The sequence below is a fragment of the Alligator sinensis genome, unplaced genomic scaffold (genome assembly GCF_000455745.1).
Source record: "Alligator sinensis unplaced genomic scaffold, ASM45574v1 scaffold349_1, whole genome shotgun sequence".
In the NCBI taxonomy this organism is placed as follows: domain Eukaryota; kingdom Metazoa; phylum Chordata; order Crocodylia; family Alligatoridae; genus Alligator; species Alligator sinensis.
Genome location: NW_005841856.1, coordinates 95,082 through 111,879, shown reverse-complemented (window position 1 = coordinate 111,879; position 16,798 = coordinate 95,082). Strand labels below are relative to the sequence as shown.

At 41.8% G+C, this 16,798-nt stretch overlaps 1 protein-coding gene across 2 annotated transcripts in view; it reads left to right on the top strand.

Moving 5' to 3' along the window:
* Window positions 1-12,513, top strand: part of CDH5 (cadherin 5) — a 59,165-nt gene extending 46,652 nt beyond the window's left edge. For both annotated transcript variants that reach the window (XM_006016416.3, XM_006016415.3), the window contains 8 exons: window positions 390-557; window positions 972-1,159; window positions 3,467-3,723; window positions 4,420-4,562; window positions 5,661-5,785; window positions 7,037-7,145; window positions 7,433-7,678; window positions 9,820-12,513. In XM_006016416.3, the coding sequence (XP_006016478.1) occupies window positions 390-557; window positions 972-1,159; window positions 3,467-3,723; window positions 4,420-4,562; window positions 5,661-5,785; window positions 7,037-7,145; window positions 7,433-7,678; window positions 9,820-10,328 (1,745 nt within the window). In that variant the 3' untranslated portion in view covers window positions 10,329-12,513. The remainder of the gene's footprint in view (window positions 1-389; window positions 558-971; window positions 1,160-3,466; window positions 3,724-4,419; window positions 4,563-5,660; window positions 5,786-7,036; window positions 7,146-7,432; window positions 7,679-9,819) is intronic.
* The last annotated feature ends 4,285 nt before the right edge of the window (window positions 12,514-16,798 follow it).

Below are 16,798 nucleotides of genomic sequence, written 5' to 3'. Positions count from 1 at the left end.
AAAGAGATCAAAGCAGAATTTGGAGAGACTGCAGTCATGCATACCAACGTTACAGCAACAAAGGTAGTATATCTATATGTACTAAAGGTAGCACAGTAACACCTGAGAACAACCCGCAAGGGGGTTTTTTTATTTTTTTTAGTTGCACTGACTCCACCAGTTATATGTATTTAGTTGGTATATATACACATACTTAATATTTAGGGAGATAAAATATTGTATCAAATATCCAAAATATTTCCTTCTGCAGAGATTAGATTTATAACCACAGCATATATAGTCCAATAAATCTAATAAAATCAATGACCTTTAATAAAAAAAAATTGCAATAAAGTTTAAGTATCAAGTCCTGTTAGAATGTCTAATCATCTTTCACATGGCTTTTTTAGGTGTGATTTCTACAGCCACTGCTAATTTAGACAGAGAAGCTCAACCTACGTATAAAATACTTGTGAAAGCAAAAGAATCTTTAGGGAATACTGGTAGGGAAGCAAGCATTGCAACAGTCTTTATTACTTTGTTGGATATCAATGACAACTTCCCAACGTTTAAAAAAGGTAAGGGTTATGCACATGATATTTCATTGCAGAATTAATAGTCAAAACAGAAAATGGTTTCATCAGAGTTCATACAATCAAAATGTATTACTGCCTAAAAAAGTATTAAAAATATTGTAAATTCAACACATTTTTTCAATTCCACTCCAACCCTGGCCCATTGCTTCAGGCACAGCTTTGATGTGCATCTAGAACAGAATGCACCCATTCAATATTATCTCCTTCATTCTGTACTGCATTTTGACGTTTTGAGGAGCCATGATTTTTTAACTGAACACAAAAAGAAAAGAAAACCTTTTGTCTGTAAGGATAAGTAACCTTTGGATTCCCTGTGACCTGTGAAAAAATGTTGATCTTAATGACTTATATTATGGATAAAAATTAACGAAAACTCGCTATTGCTTTTTTTAACAGAATCGTTTCACTTTAAAGTACCTGAAAACACCCCAATAAAAGGTGAAGTTGGCAGGTTGGAAGTGGTAGATATTGATGAGCCACAAAACAGAAACACCACATACAATTTTGTCCGTGGGTACTTCCAGGATACCTTTAAGATTATAACAATTCCATCCACAAATGAAGGAATAATTAAGCCACAAAAGGTATGGTTCCCCATGATAAAAAAGAATTGCTATACATAGCATTAACAGTTGACATCTAGGCTGCTGTTAGAATTCACTTTCAAAACAGCACTAACGCGACAGTCCAATGTTTCTATCAGTTTGGAAGTCAACGAGTGAGTTGATTCATCATCAGGTTAGAAACTTTTATCCTCAACAGTGTAAAGAGACTTATTTTGTCAGATATCAGTTTCCCCTCAGCTTACTAAGTCGGGTATGTAGCTGCTTCTGTGAGCGACTGTTTTTAATGTTTTGATCTTTTGGCTGAAGCAATGATTTTTTTTTTTTGGGTGTCAAAGTACAAAATAAAAAAAAAATCATCACGTTCTGTAATATCTCTGTTCTAAAATACGCCCAGCCCCCAGGGTCTGTTTGCTTTCTTTGTTCTCTCTGGCTAGAAACAGACATCACCAAACGAAGTGGATCAGCTGTGCCACAATGTATCACAGCACAGCTCATCTGCTTCACCAGGCAAAATGCACATTGCTTACTGTTGCTGGGTCAATGAGCAACGCATTCCCACTTAACAGAGATGCATCTGCAGGGAACATCTGTAAGCAGGCAAACTCAACTCCGATCCGGTCTCTGTGCTGAGACCTCCCAATCAAATGACAAGTGGTCCAAGGGCATGGACATCCATTTGCTTTTCCATACAAATTCTTATGGTGGCACAAAGACAATGTCTGTTTTCCATTATGTGTTTAACACTTGGCCTACTCTGAGCCACACTAGCCTTTCCCACTCTTCCCCTTTTTTTCAGGGTTTCGCCATTACTACTAACAATTGCTATTAGGGAGTCTGAACTCTCCCAAAGAGCCTTTATCATGGGTGGCTCCCCTATTTCACTTATAATGGAGAGACTCTCTACATTTGCTACAGTATTGTCAGCTTTAGGCCCTCAAAAACCTGCCTCCCCTAAAAAAATCATAAATAGGCTTACACCTAATAAAAAATACGTCTTTTTGTTTACTTACTGGTTTGTGAACTGTGTGGGTATGATTCTTTCATGTCTTCAAGCCTCTCTCCAGAGCCATGAGGGTCAGAAATGTTTAGGTTCTTTAAATTAGCCCAGGGATTTCTGAGAGGACCAGCATTAAGGGCCCTCTGTTAAAACTGCAAATTAAGTGGGGGGATTTGATGCAAATTGATGAGGTAAGGCGAGTATTTGAACATCTGGGGTTCTGTTTGTAGGGACTGTGTACGTCTAGTACCGGTTTGCTCCAAATGGGCCTAGTGCAGTTGATTGGACTGTGAACCAAGCAGGTTTTGTTTTGGAATGGCAGTTAAGACTAATCAGCTTTATAAAAGGAAACCTCAAGGACAAAGTAAGCATCAAACAATGACCTTGCCTGTGGAGGGAGTCAGGGTGAGACCCAGAAGTAATTAACAGGTCTTCAAAGGGGGTGAGGAAGCAACAATGGAAGCTAGCAGGATCAGTTGCCCTGATCTGCACGGGATGTGCCACAGGTGTATTGCCCTCTGAAGGCAGAGACGACACTGGCAAGTGTCCACTTGGTGCCAACAATACGTGAGGATAGAGGGACTCATACTAATTTTATTGGTCCAAAGAGGATGGAGCTGGACCGTTCGCAGTGGTGGCAGATGATAGAACAAGGAGCAATGGTCTCAAGTAGCAGCAAGGGAAGTTTAGGTTAGATAGTAGAAAAAACTCTCTCACTAGAAGGGTAGCAAAGCACTGGAGCAGGTTACTCAGAGAGGTGTTGGACTCTCCATCCCTGCAGGTTTCTAACACCCAGTTAAACAAAGCCTTGGCCGGGATGATATAGTTGGAGTTGGTTCTGCTTTGAGCAGGGGGTTGGACTAGATGGCCTCCTGAGGTCCCTTCCAACCCTAATATCCTATGATTCTATGATATTTTAACATTTCCATTGCCCTAAGCAGACTTTAAAAAATAAAAAAGCCATTTAGGTTCACAGCTTGTATGTTGAAACAAAATGTTGACCCTTCAAAAAAAAAGAACCGCAGCCAAATTTTTCTTTCCTGTAGATCAAACTGTTTTCTCATGGATACGCTGATATTTCTGGCACTGAATGGCACACCACTCGTATGCCAAGAAATGTACATCAGTCCTTAAGTTCAGCTGCTTTTACAACATGTAGAATTAATGCTGAATTCCACCTTGCCCATAGTGGGCAAGCCAAACTGAGAAGCCTTTTGGTTAGTTAGAATATGTTAATATTTCCAGTATGGTTCTTCAGGGTAATGCTAATGCTACATGTGCTCAGACATTACCAAAGCATGGATATCTAGATTTATCTTTCGTTTTAGCCATTAAACTATGAAGAAATAAAGGAGTACAAGTTTAATGTTGAAGCAACCGATCCAACGGTTATTCCTCGTTATTACAAGCCTGGTGGAAACAAAAGCATTGCATCGATTACTATCGAAGTTCTTGATGTTGATGAACCTCCTGTCTTCTCTCAGCCATTATATATTTTCAAAGTAGAAGAAAATAACCCTCAGAAAAACAAGCAAATCGGCACAGTTTCTGCAAGGGATCCTGATGCAGCTAATCGGGCAATTAGGTAACACCACGGTGGACATGACACTAGCTTTAGGAAACTATGTTTTGAACTATTGACCGTTTCAACAGACACGGGGATATAACTGAAGTTTCAAAAGTGCATATGCAAAAATATCTGATTTGCACGTTTAAACACCACAACTCTGAATAAAGGTACAACAAACTGCACACAAGCAGTCTGATTACCAACACATAAAAATCACATGAAGTGACTGATGGCACACGCACATTAGTGAAACTGCACATTTCTGAGTATTTCTTTCATTATGTGTCCATAGAATGTATTTGTAAGGTTTTATGGCAATCAGTATCTTTGTGAAAACAAAAAAGACTATTGGCAAAGTAGTAACCAAAATGTATTAAAGAAAATGCAGGAACCTCTATAACCAATACAAAATGTGTTACACTACTATATTAGAGTCTGCATAATTTGAGGGGAAAGTTCTATATGCAGGGCAGGATTTTAATAAAATGAAACATGCATCTGTAAAGATTTTTAATGGGCAGTTTTTGAAACTATAAATAATCCCAGTGGGCACAGATAAAAGGACAAAATGGAGGTAAAGCATCAGAACTGCATAGTAAATTCAATTTATCATATAACAATGTACTAACTCTCTCCTATGAAGACCTAATATTACACAATTTAATACCATTATGATTTTGACAAAGATTTATATTTTTTAACTAAATGCAGATATATTCCTCGAATATCAAGCCCTCCTGGAAACTACATCAAGATATCAGATACGGGAATGGTTTTTCTCAACCAGGCTCTGGACAGAGAAACCAGTGCTTGGTATAACATAACCATAAGAGCCGTGGAGCTGGCTGACAAGAGTAAGTGCTGCCTAAGAAACCTGGTTCCTAGGTGGGGGAGGGAAAAGTGTCACACAGTATTTGTAGCAAGTTAGTACATCCTACAAATACCATCAGCTGTTTCTGAGCTACAAACTTCCATATCAAACCATACCTACAATGGGAGCCAAGAACATTTCAGTCAGCACAGGTCCATTGCTACTATGAAAAATCACACCCCTTCTTAACCAGGATAAGCATGAGAAGGACAAGTACGCCACCAGTGGATCAATCTTGAGGCCAGTAAGCAGGACTGAATCCCATGAGTGCCATACAACAAGCAGTTCCAAAAAGCAGCTATTCCTTCAGCATGTTAAGGCAGAAGGACCTATGTAAAGGCAGATCTGCCATATCAGAGCCATTCAAATCTGCTAATGCTGGAAGGCACAAAACTCCTTTTCTTCCTTCATTCAAAACCGACTATGCTCCTGCTAAACCAAATGCACTTTTGCATAGCTTTACTGTAGCCCAGCCTTGTCCCAGCTTCTACTTCAGTGCTCAAAGTAGCAGTAAAACTAAAAATTCTTGGGTTTGATTCCACACCCATAACGAAAATGAATGTGTTAGTATTCATGTTAGCAAGCCCGAGTTCCCCTCCACCTGACCACTTATGTCCCCATTTGAGGATTGTACGTATAGAGAAGCCACATTAACTACTTCACAGGCCAAACCCCTCCATTGTTCCCATGGTAAGAGCCAAGCAGGAGTTGGGAAAAAGTTACAGCCAGAACTTGTAGCACTCATTCATCCCCATGTTTGCCCTTGGATGGAACGGCCACTAGGATGCCTACGCAGGGTCCAGCACAAAGCCATAAGCAACTTCCCAACTCTTTCTTTTGGATGAGTGGGCCTAAGCATGGGACAAACACACTACAAGTGGATCATGTTCACATCTAACAACTCAAACTAGGGAGAAACATAAATAGACCCCAGCCCCATATTCTGTGGTGTCCTTGTATATTGTGCTGAAGTACCACAGGAGGACAGAAGAAGAACCCAAGCGCAAACAAGGCTCTTGGACGCAGACTTTAGATGTTAACATTATTTTGCTTATTAATAATTTCATGTTTATAATTTCAGATACTCTGTCAGACAAAGAATCGCAGGCGCACATTCATATCCAGGTTATTGACGTGAATGACAATGCTCCAGAACTGACTTATCCAGAGGAGCCCAGAGTATGCGAAAATGCTGAACCAGGACAGGTAATGCATGAGAGGTCTTTTTGCTAATACTTTACTATAGGATTGCAGTCACATGAGGAAAAAAATATTCTCAATTTGAGAATCCAAGCTTCAGATCTCCATTTGCCTTTAGTGACAGCTCCATGACTGCACATATGCCCAAACTGTCAGCAACAAACTCTGCTACAGTTTTTCTGGATGCTACAACACAGATTTCCATCCATTCCCACCTACATACAGATTGCATAACCACTCCCCATCTAACACAAGGTCAGTAGTATGAACATGCATTAGCTGTTATATCATAATTCATTTAACCCCTGTAAGATAGCAGTTAGCACCAGCAACTTATTTCCATCATCTGCCCAGTATTCCTTTATGCAGAAACTATGCTATGTAAAAACAGCCAGCAGAAAACATATCTGAGTATATTCTTTACTGCACCAAGTTATAGTTTCCAGCAGTACCACAAAGTTGGCATTTGTATTTTTGAGCTATTTAGACTCAGAGACACATTCACAACAATTACCTGTTGTTTCCTTGATTTTTGTTCCTTTATAGTGTTAGTATCAAATTAGGCCAAAAGGGAAGATATGAGCAGAGCACCCCAGGGTAGAATTTGACCTTTAATTTTATTTTAATGCACATTTGGCGTCCAATTTATAGGTCCTGTCATACATATTCGTTTACTGTATTGCATCCGATATATTGTGCATTGGATACTTAGAGGGGGGATTTCAAAAGTAAGTATGTGATTTAGGAGCATCAGTTTCAACAAGATTCCAGTTCCTGAATCCATTAAGCCCCTAGAATAGTTAAATGATTACAGTATTAACTTATTCTTTTATGGCTACTTTGCAGTTATCCATAATATAGCCAAGAAGAAAAGAGCAAGAACCTGCCTCTGCTAAACTGAGGCAATTTGGATCTTACTGCCCAATGCTGTGGAGAATACACAAGCCATGATGCAGACCTCTACACTGGGAGAGGGCAGTAAAACGATATTATACACCAGTATCTTTGTTCTTTGCTCTACACCAGGCAGTGAGCCCGATTGGTTATACGAGGGAAGGAAGCTTCCTCTTTCTATATGACTGTGCTAGGCATATTAGTCCCCCTTCACAGTGCGGAGGGGAGCCCCCAGAGGCAGCTCTGTCCTGATATTTACTGCAAATGCTGCATGAAGTCGAACTTTAAGCTACCGTATTATACTGTGAGTGTTTTTGTATAGTGCATATCTAAAAATTATGATGGGCTTTTAAATCTTTATAGGTAGTCACCAGGATTTCAGCTACTGACAAGGATGAAATGTTGCCTGGAGTTTACTTTAAATATTCCTTGGCCACAGAAGACAGCAACTTCACATTGTCTGATAATCATGGTACTGTATCCCTTCAGTGAATTTCCTCAGATAGGAAGAGAGAGGATTTAGGAAGTATGGGATGAAAGCCAAAAGGACTGTGATGGGTCCTCATGGGTGACTGAGATTTATAACAGGTTATTAAGGCTCAACCTACTGAAAAAGTGGTGTTTGTGGTCACTCAAATGTTTGTACGCTCTATAAAGGCATGCTTAGCTTCAGGGGAAGACACATCAGACGACTGATAATCTATAAAGAAAATGAGGCTGTTAGATTACCACTTAATTAAATGCCATTATCTTTTCCAGATAATACAGCAAATGTCACTGTCAAATATGGACAGTTTAATCGCGAACTCGCTAAAACCCACTTCCTGACTGTTATGATATCAGACAACAGCAAGCCTGCACTTACCAGCACAAACACACTTCCCATCAGCATCTGCAAGTGTAATGAAAGAGGAGAAGTCACTTTTTGTGAAGCAAGTGCTAAGATAGTTGGAGTTAGCATTCAGGCACTGGTGGCAATTTTTGTCTGCATCCTCACAATCATTGGTAAATATTTGATATTTTGCTTTTGAGGCATGGTTTTTAACTGGGGTCTTCTGGAGTTTTCTATTCATCAAGTGACCAGGAAGACAGGGACACATTAAAAGGAGTTTGCTGAATAAATTCTTTCAGCAAACCCTTACTTTTTGCTTGGCATATCACAAGAGTTTCTAAGGAGCAATGGTGATTTTGCCACAGTAGTATTTGCTCAGCATTATTAGGCAGCTGTATGACAGGAGCTGATTTCTTTCAGAGAGGTAACAGGTTTCTTGTCTCAAAAATACAAAATGGTATGGGCACAAGATGAAACACTACAATAAAAACAGTATAAATTTTACTATAATGTATTACATTACAGCAACCATAGGTTATTGTAATCTATGTAAGGATTTTGTTGATGGAGGAAGCGGAGAAATTGCCTTTGCAAAACTGGCATCTAAAATCCAGCTAGAGAAACATAAGAGTCCATTATGGTAAAAAAAATATATATAGATATTAAAACAGCACTTAATGTGGAATTACTGGCACAATGGATGGGTTGTGTGATGGAACTTGGACTGGACAGAAGGGTGAAAGCTATTACTGTTTGATGTCCTATGTAAAATGATTGGGTTATCTAAGTCCAGTGTCTGATGGCCAAGTGTTCACATCACTAAGCCAAACACAAGACAGAAAAGTAGGCTCAACCACTATCAAAGGATATATCCTCCATGTCAGGTGCAATGGAAGGTTGTGTGAGAAGAGCTTACATTGTTGGGACCTATTTTCTCTTAATGAATGTAGGATGTCAGTCTCCAGATGCTATTAAAATAAAATTCTAAGGAGACACAGATATGAGCACTACAGCTGACCACTACTGTCCAGGGCTAGGGACAGACATTACACATAAAATAGTTTAAGTGATCAGAAACTGGTGTAAACCTGTAACAGAACAGACATTCAGTGCACATAAACTAGTTTTAAAATGTCTGAAACTGGTTTGAGATAAACCTGGTTGAATGTAGTATCAGACTTAACTACTTTGGCTCAACCCAGTTTATGCAATGTCTGTTGCAGAAGGAGGAGGAATAACCCCTGTCCCTGCTTCCCCACCCCTCCCCCCTCCCCCAAGGGCCCTCTCTGGCCATGCCCCTGCCCCGCCGCTGCAGCGGGAGGGGTCAGGGCCAGTGTTGGGGGCCTCAGCCCCTGTCATAATGTCAAGGAGTGCAAGCCCTTTCCTGGCAGGGGCACTGTACTGAGGGGTGGGCAGAGCTGCAGCAGGATGCACATGGCAGCACTGGTGTCCAGAGCAGGCCAGAGCCATCCAAGATCCCTCAGCGCCATCCCGCTCCATAGCAGCTCTGCCAGTCCTGCAGTGCGGCCCCCACCTGGAAGAGGCTTGCGCTTGGGGAAATGGGGATGGGGGCTGCTGTTCCCATCACAGTCGCTCCCCCCTCACTGCTCCAGCAGCTGGACAGGGGCGGTGCCGGGGCCAGACACTGCAGACAGGGCTCCTGGGGCAGGGGGGGCAGGGAGCGGGGTTATTCCCCACTCTGCCCCTGGAGCTCTGCAACTGGCTCTGCCCGGCCTGGCCACAGCTGCCACTCGGTCTGTGCTCGGGGCAGCGTCCAGCAAAATAAGTCCCCTCCTGCCAGGAAGAGTCGAGATCGAGTCAGCCCAGTGCTTGGTCTGTAGCCACCACTTGGTCTGTGCTTGGGACCAGCTCCCTCCCAGCAGGAGGGGGCTTATTCTGCTGGATGCTGCCCTGAGCACACACCCAGCGGCAAACTGTCCACACATTCCCAGCACAACTTCCCTGCAGCCGAGGGCACACTCCAGCGGCCCAGGCTCCTGGCCTCAGCAACTGCAGGCATGGGCCAGCATTTCCCCAGTCCCGAGAAAATGTTTGTCCTGTTACAAACTGATTCAACCTAGGCAGGTTAGACTAGCCTGCAAAAGTTGAATCAGTTCAGGCTCCGGCTTTCTGAATGTCTGTCCCTAGTCCAGATGCATGTGTATAAGCAGATTTTACAGTTAAATGCCATTTTGAATTCTTATATTTCCTGTAAGTGGAACTTCAGATGGTGTTAAGTTCTGAATGCAGTCTGTTTTTTCTCCGCTTACTTTCATCTACCTTCACTTATAAATTTGCCATGTTTTGTCTGCAGTAATCACGTTGCTACTTTTCCTGAGAAAGAGGCATAAGAAAGACCTGAATGTTCTCAGGAATAATGTGGCAGAAATCCATGAGCAGCTTGTCACCTATGATGAGGAGGGGGGCGGCGAAATGGACACCACCAGCTACGACGTGTCTGTGCTCAACTCCGCCCGCAAGAACACCATGAAGCCACCAAGGCTGAACCTGGAACCTGCACTCTCCCCGTATGCACAGATCCAGAAGCCCACAGGAAGTGGACATTCTGGCACTGGGGAAATGGAAATTATGATTGAGGTGAAGAAGGATGAAGCTGACAATGATGGGGATTTGCTGCCATACGACACCCTTCACATTTATGGCTATGAAGGAGCTGAGTCCATTGCAGAGTCTCTCAGTTCTTTGGAGTCGGGGTCCTCAGACTCAGACATTGATTATGACTTTCTAAATGACTGGGGACCCAGATTTAAAATGTTAGCTGAGTTGTATGGGTCAGAACCAACTATAGATTTTGTCTATTAAGTCCAAAATAACTGAGTTTCCCCTCCCCCTAGCAACAGACAGTAAAGCCAATATGCTGCCAGTGCACAAAGGAGGACTGACAGCTCCTTACCCAGGCAGTACTGGCTACCACTAGGATTGCAGAAACTAAGAAACCCAAAGCATTTGGGATAATAAAGAAATACAAAGAAATCCTTTAAGAAAAAAAAAATATACTGCAGCTCTTGCCCCACTCCTCTAGACTTGACACCTGGGAGGACACTGGTTCTTCCAATGACACTCCTTTTGATTCACTACTGAGAAGCATTTGACACTTACCTGGGCAGAAGCCACATGGTCTATGACTTCTTCCCTATTTCATGTCTCCCTTCCACTCTCCTCCTCCCCTTTCCAGTTTCTAAATGCACAACCCAGATCATCTAGTGTTAGAGCAGAAGGGTCTAGAAATGCAGACTAGGAACATTATGCAGCCACCTGTTTCCCCAACCCATAGGTCTACCTTGCCTCCTGTAACACTTTGCATGGACAAACCGTACACACAGCAGAGTAAGAGAAGCTAATGTCTATCATTCAATACTAGAGGTTATTTCATCCTATTCAGAGAGGCAGGACTTTTCCCCCCTTTGCAATCCTCTGACTACTTTTCTTCAATACCCTTCTGATCCAAATATGGACTCTTGGTGAAACACAGACCTCTTCAGGATTTTTAGTGATCATTATCAATATTAACAGCCAGACTGTATATTTTAGACACAGTCCTGGAGCATTAACATTCCTCTTACTAGCACGCTGAGTCTTTTTTTCTAAGGATCTCAGTGCTGCTGAGCTGAATATCTCTTGTAGGACAGGAAGCTTAAGGAACAGAGGGAATGTCGGGACTTCAGGTTTGTAAGGTTTTACTAGATTGCAACCACTGTGTCACAGGTTGAGCAGCTTGTTGGGTTTCATTAATTTTTTAAGTAAGTTTTCTTTTCATCGTAGCTGATAGAATGTTGCTATTTCAGGGAAAAAAAATTAAAGGGCCTCACTACTGTGAAACTATTGACTTTTTTTGTAAGCAGGTACTGTAGAATGGGTATTTCCGCTTAAAAAATAGTAGGGAATTCCAAGGCAGAATACCATAGACCTACATACTTCACTGTCTGTCATAAAAGACCAAAGCATGAACATAAGCAAGATTTTAGGGTGCAATAACCCCTTGTGCCTGAGGCATGTACATGCTTAGCTTTACATGAGAGGGAGTCATCCTGTTCAGGACAATGGAGTTTACTTCCTAACGTTAAGCACATATTTCAGTTTTGCGTGATCTTGCAATGCCATCTCCCGTGATGGCAATGGACCAACTCCTGCCTTCACTGATGTAAGACTCCCACTGATCTTACTGGAAGCAGGGCCCTGCCAACCAGATACCCAGTTTTGCAGACTCTGTACTGAAAATGCATGATTTAGCTCAGTTGATCTATTTAAAATTGGATTTTATATTACAGTAACTAACCCAGATAACACTTTTTTTAACCAGAGTAGCGGAATCTCACTAATTTGCACTTTGCTAATCCACATACCCCATAATTTAGACACAAAACACGGTAGGCTTTCTTAGCAAGGACATAATAGCAAGGCAGTGCTGCATGGTATCATTATTAACTTGTCAATATTTTTTAAAATCTACTATACAGCAAATTACCATATCTTGCTCAATGCTATTATCAATAATTCAGATTGTGCTACAATTATCAAACACAGGCCTGACCAAAAGCCTCCTGGGAGCCTTTCCATTGGCTTGACTAGGCTTTGGATCATGTTGTGCGCAATGCAAATTTTGGATTATTTATCCTTGCTTTTATTTTTATTGCACTCGTTCACTCAGGCTCCAGTTTCCTAAATCCAGTCAGCAGTATACGTTAGTGAGGTTCAACTAGGGAACATGTTACTAATACTACTTATATTTTAAGATTTTCATGAATAATTACATGCTGAATTGCAAAACTGTAAAGTTAGTTATGAAACTGTTTAGATTAACAACTAAAGTTACTTTTGTAGATGTTGGTATTTCCTATAATAATTTTTTTGCAATTTGTTTAAATTTATGCAAAGAAACACTGTACTGATCTCAACTGTACATAATGTTTGCACTGGGTTTCTTTTTATAATACTGTACTGTATTTTTTTTGACTTACATAAAAGCTAAAGTCAAATGTAGTTTTATTTCTCTTTGTATTAATAAGCCATACATATCTGACAATTCCAGCCCTTTGGGTTACCTAGCTCTAATGAACTTGGATATCAGATCGGTGGAATCTCTTAGTAAAGGCACTAGGAAATCAAAATACAGGGAAATGTAGACATTAGTTCATGAAGGGACCCATTGCTTTTTTAAGACATTTTCCCCAATGATTAGTGATTGTATTTTATATAGATTTTAATAATATGAAACATTTTGATTACCTACTTGGAAAAATTCTACTTTTACTAAAAGTCTTCTGCAGTGTTATTCATTCAATTGAATATATATTTTTTACTGGGCATGGTAAATGTAATTGCGACGTGCAGCATTTTATACCTACTTTGTAAATGACAGTGCAAACCATTCAGATGTCATGTTACTTGCCATGTCTTTCCTGTTCAAAAGAACTGTTTCCTTTTGGCTTAGGTCAAAGACAGAAATTTTGCAGTTCATTCTAATCGCAGCTGGAGGTCCCACAGCTGGCAAGAAAGCTGTCACAAAACTCTTCATGCACCTTGAAGGTATTATTGCTATCATAAATACAGACCTGGAAAAACCTATATAAGTATCCATCTTATGCAGGAACATTTACACAAAGAGTGCCAGCCTAGCACATCAAGGTTAATGGGAAGTTTGCCCAAAAAAACCCACACATAAAAAAGGCAGTGTGCCCCACCCAAAACCAACTGCCAGCTTCCAGCCAGGCTCCCAGCTGCAGGAGTGATGCATCTGTAGCTTCCCTAGCCCCCAGGTAAAGCTGCTGGGGTCAGCACAGATGCTGACCCCAGCCTTCCCTACCCCACCCGGGGTAACCTGCCGCACCCCAAAGGGCGGGTGGGCACAGGCGTTCTCCAGAGACGACTAAGAGCAGCACAAAGTGTGCCACTGCTAGCTGTCCCCAGGGAACCAAACGTCCACGCTTGTTTGGACGTGGACTTGTGTGGCCACTGAGTCTAGATTTCATGTCCCAACCCAATAAACCCAGAATAAGGACCACGGCTTTTTTCACTGCATTTAAGACAAATAGGAAAACAGGAAACAAAGGAATAGCGTTAGCCTGTGTCAGAAAGAGGAAAAGAGTAAAAAAAGAAAAGTCCCCTGTGAGCTATAGGTCAGATGGCTGGTTTCCTAGCTTCTTACTGCTTCCTGACTCCCATTTCCTTGCTACTCTGAAAAGGAAAGAGCTAAACAGAACTTCCTCTTCCCCTCAAGGGCATCCCCACTAGTTTTTTTTTTCCTACATGACTGCTCTGGCAAGCTCCTAGCTAAGCCCTGTCAGCACTTTTATGCCTCCTAAGTTCTTCTTCTAGCCCCCACAGGCACATTTTGCCCATTGCATCCTTCATAAAAGCTAACTAAGGAAGAAGATTCTGAGTGCAATCAGCATTCTCTGTCATGCACATACACGAACACCTGGTGGCACTCAATTCCAGTAATACTGAGAGAGAGAATTAGGCTGCATTGTTCCACATAGTACATTTTATTGTCAGAAATCTGCTTTTTCTATCAGCTACTTGGACTCCACAGCACAGATCCACAACTTGCCTCTATAGTATTGTTACATCAGTTCACACAAACATTATTAAGAAACTGGTTAATGCTACAGACATTTTCATGCCTTGACAGTGAACTCAGAGAAGAATGCACACATTCTTGCATGCTGTTAACCCGCAAGGCTTGCTTTTTCCAGCATTCCTGAGTGTGTCCCCAAGGCTTGTGGAGCCAGCTGAGACGACGATATGATGTGTTACATTCAGAAAGAAATCACTGAATCGCTATCTCTTTCCAAAGTGGAGCTGTGTGGAAGGGAATGAAAAGATGTGGATGCCGGACAAGGCTAAGGAGGACAGAAGAGATGGGGGAATTTGATTCAAATTCCTCTCGCTAATTTTGGTCCTTTTGGAAATCAGTAAGATTGACGTCTATTGTTTTACAATGGAACCAGGATTTGGTCCTGCAGTGCTTTCTCTTAGGGGTGGCTTTCCAGATACTGGGGGCATGGTCTTTATTTCATTTTTTATAAAATTATTTATTGAAAACTAACAGAAGGAAAGTGTGGCAATCCCACAAAGGCCCTTTTTAAAACTTAAGCGAGAATAAAAAACAAACAATTCAAAGATACTAAGATTGCCACCAGCTCCAAGCTTACCTAGCAAGTACTGAACTGCTTATTTTTTCCCAGGCCGATAACTGCATTATGCCAATGGCACCCTTGTCAGCTGCCTTTGCCATTCTGGGTGGTAATATTATGCGCACACATGCTCTCTGTTATCAAATATTGCCATGTACCTGTACCAGCATAGGAGACCAAGACTTGAAAGTATTATCTGGCTGTTGCATCAATTCTCTTTTTGATCTTGGGTTAGTAATTTTGGCCTGGATTCCAAAAAGCGATCCCTAATATTCTTTTGGTAAAGACTACGGCACTTAGAATGAGAGGTCAGTTTTAAAAGTGCAGTTTTTAAAATCCCCTCCATCATCAACATGGAAGTGGATCACAATCAACCACACAATGCTGTTGCAAGGGTTAATTAACATGTGTACAGCCTTTGAAGATGTAACATGCTCCAGGAACAAGTATTAAGGTTTATTTTAATTACTAGGCGTGGAAGGTTAATTTTTTTCTTGGTCCTGTCTTCTGTCAAACGTTCTGCACAGGCCACTGCTTCTGGTGCTGGTGTTGACAAATCTTGTGGGGTGCATTGTGGTGCTACGGGGCATCTCAGGAGATGATTAGTTATTTTTCCTTACTTATAGCAGACTTTAAAACACAAGACACTTCCCAGAATCCCAAAGAGTTTAGTGAAAGGACATTTTCCTGCCTGGCAGAAACCTTGTTAACAGGAATATTCCCACTGCCATTTAAAGACCTATTCATAGGTCCTCTATCTGCAAAGAAGATTTGGACTCTACATTCAACATGTCACTGTAAGGGAGGGTGGCAGAACAGGAAGGACGTTATGAACAAAGGTTAGAGTAAAGGGATCATATGGTCATTCAGCATGTGCACATGCTGGATGGTCTTACAAGTTAGCCTTTTAATTATTTAAGTAAAGCTGCATGTGCCCCTTACTTTACACACAGTCACCCAAAAACCCCAAAAGCTAACTCAGATTTCATATTGTAAGCAGACTCCTTAGGCTAATTTCATTACAGACCTGCTAAATTCATGTGGCAGGTAATATAGGCTAGGTAAAGCCAAAAAGCCTGAGGCTGCGTCGATTCAGTCTTTGCAGGTTAGTCTAAAATGCACAGATTAAACTGAAACAGATTCAGGAAATGCAGCCGCATGCCTGCAGTGGCTCAGGTCAGAAGCCAGGGTGCTCTCTGGCTGTGCTTACTTCCTTTTCCTGCTTCCCCCAAGGTCTCAGGATTTGCAGTCCAGAATTATAGAAGTAGGATTCTGCAGGGTTGCTCATCACTTCCTCTTCCTGCTCTCAGGTGACTCTGGGATTTGTAGTCCACAATTGTAGCCAGCAGTAAATTTGGAGGATATTTAAACCTCGCCCTGGCCCCAGACTCCAGCCAGGGCTTGCCTGAAGGGGACAGTCCCCCGCCTTCCCCCCCATAGACTGAAATGTATCCCCAGCCAGGCTCGTCTCCCCCACCCCCTTGTCAGCCAGCCCTCACTGATCCAGCTAGGGAGCAGAGGGGTGGGACCAGGCCTGCTCTCTGGAGCATTCAGCACAGCCTAGGGCTGAAAAGCATTCTGGGATGCTGGGGGGACTATGATTTAACTTGAACCAGGAAGGGCTCTGAGACAAAAGTTTCATAAACTGGTTTGAAACAAATCAGTTAAATCCGATACTACATTCAACCAGGGTTATCTTAAACCTGTTTCAGCCATTTTGAAACTGGTTTATGTGCACCAAGCTTCTGTTCTGTTACAGGATTAAACCAGTTTCTGATCACTTAAACCAATTTATGTGTAACTTCTGTCTCTAGCCTTAATGGTTCCTTCCGGCAATAGAAAAGTACAAAGAGAGGCCACCGTTTAGTCAGGTGCTAAGTCAGGCTTTGATGTTCTCTGAACTTGATACTATCTACATGGGGTATGCTCAATCATGCTCTTCAGGCACGGAGTCCTTTTGCACTGATGTATATCTGAACAGTTCACAAGAAAGCAGCAAGAGCAGCTATAGCTTGAGTTGAAGAGTTAATGTTCCCTAAGTGGACTCAGAGTAACAGACTCACCATATCTGTAGGGCGAGTCCAGAAGGGGAACTATAATGCATGTTCTCTAGTGTCTTACACTGTGCAACAAATT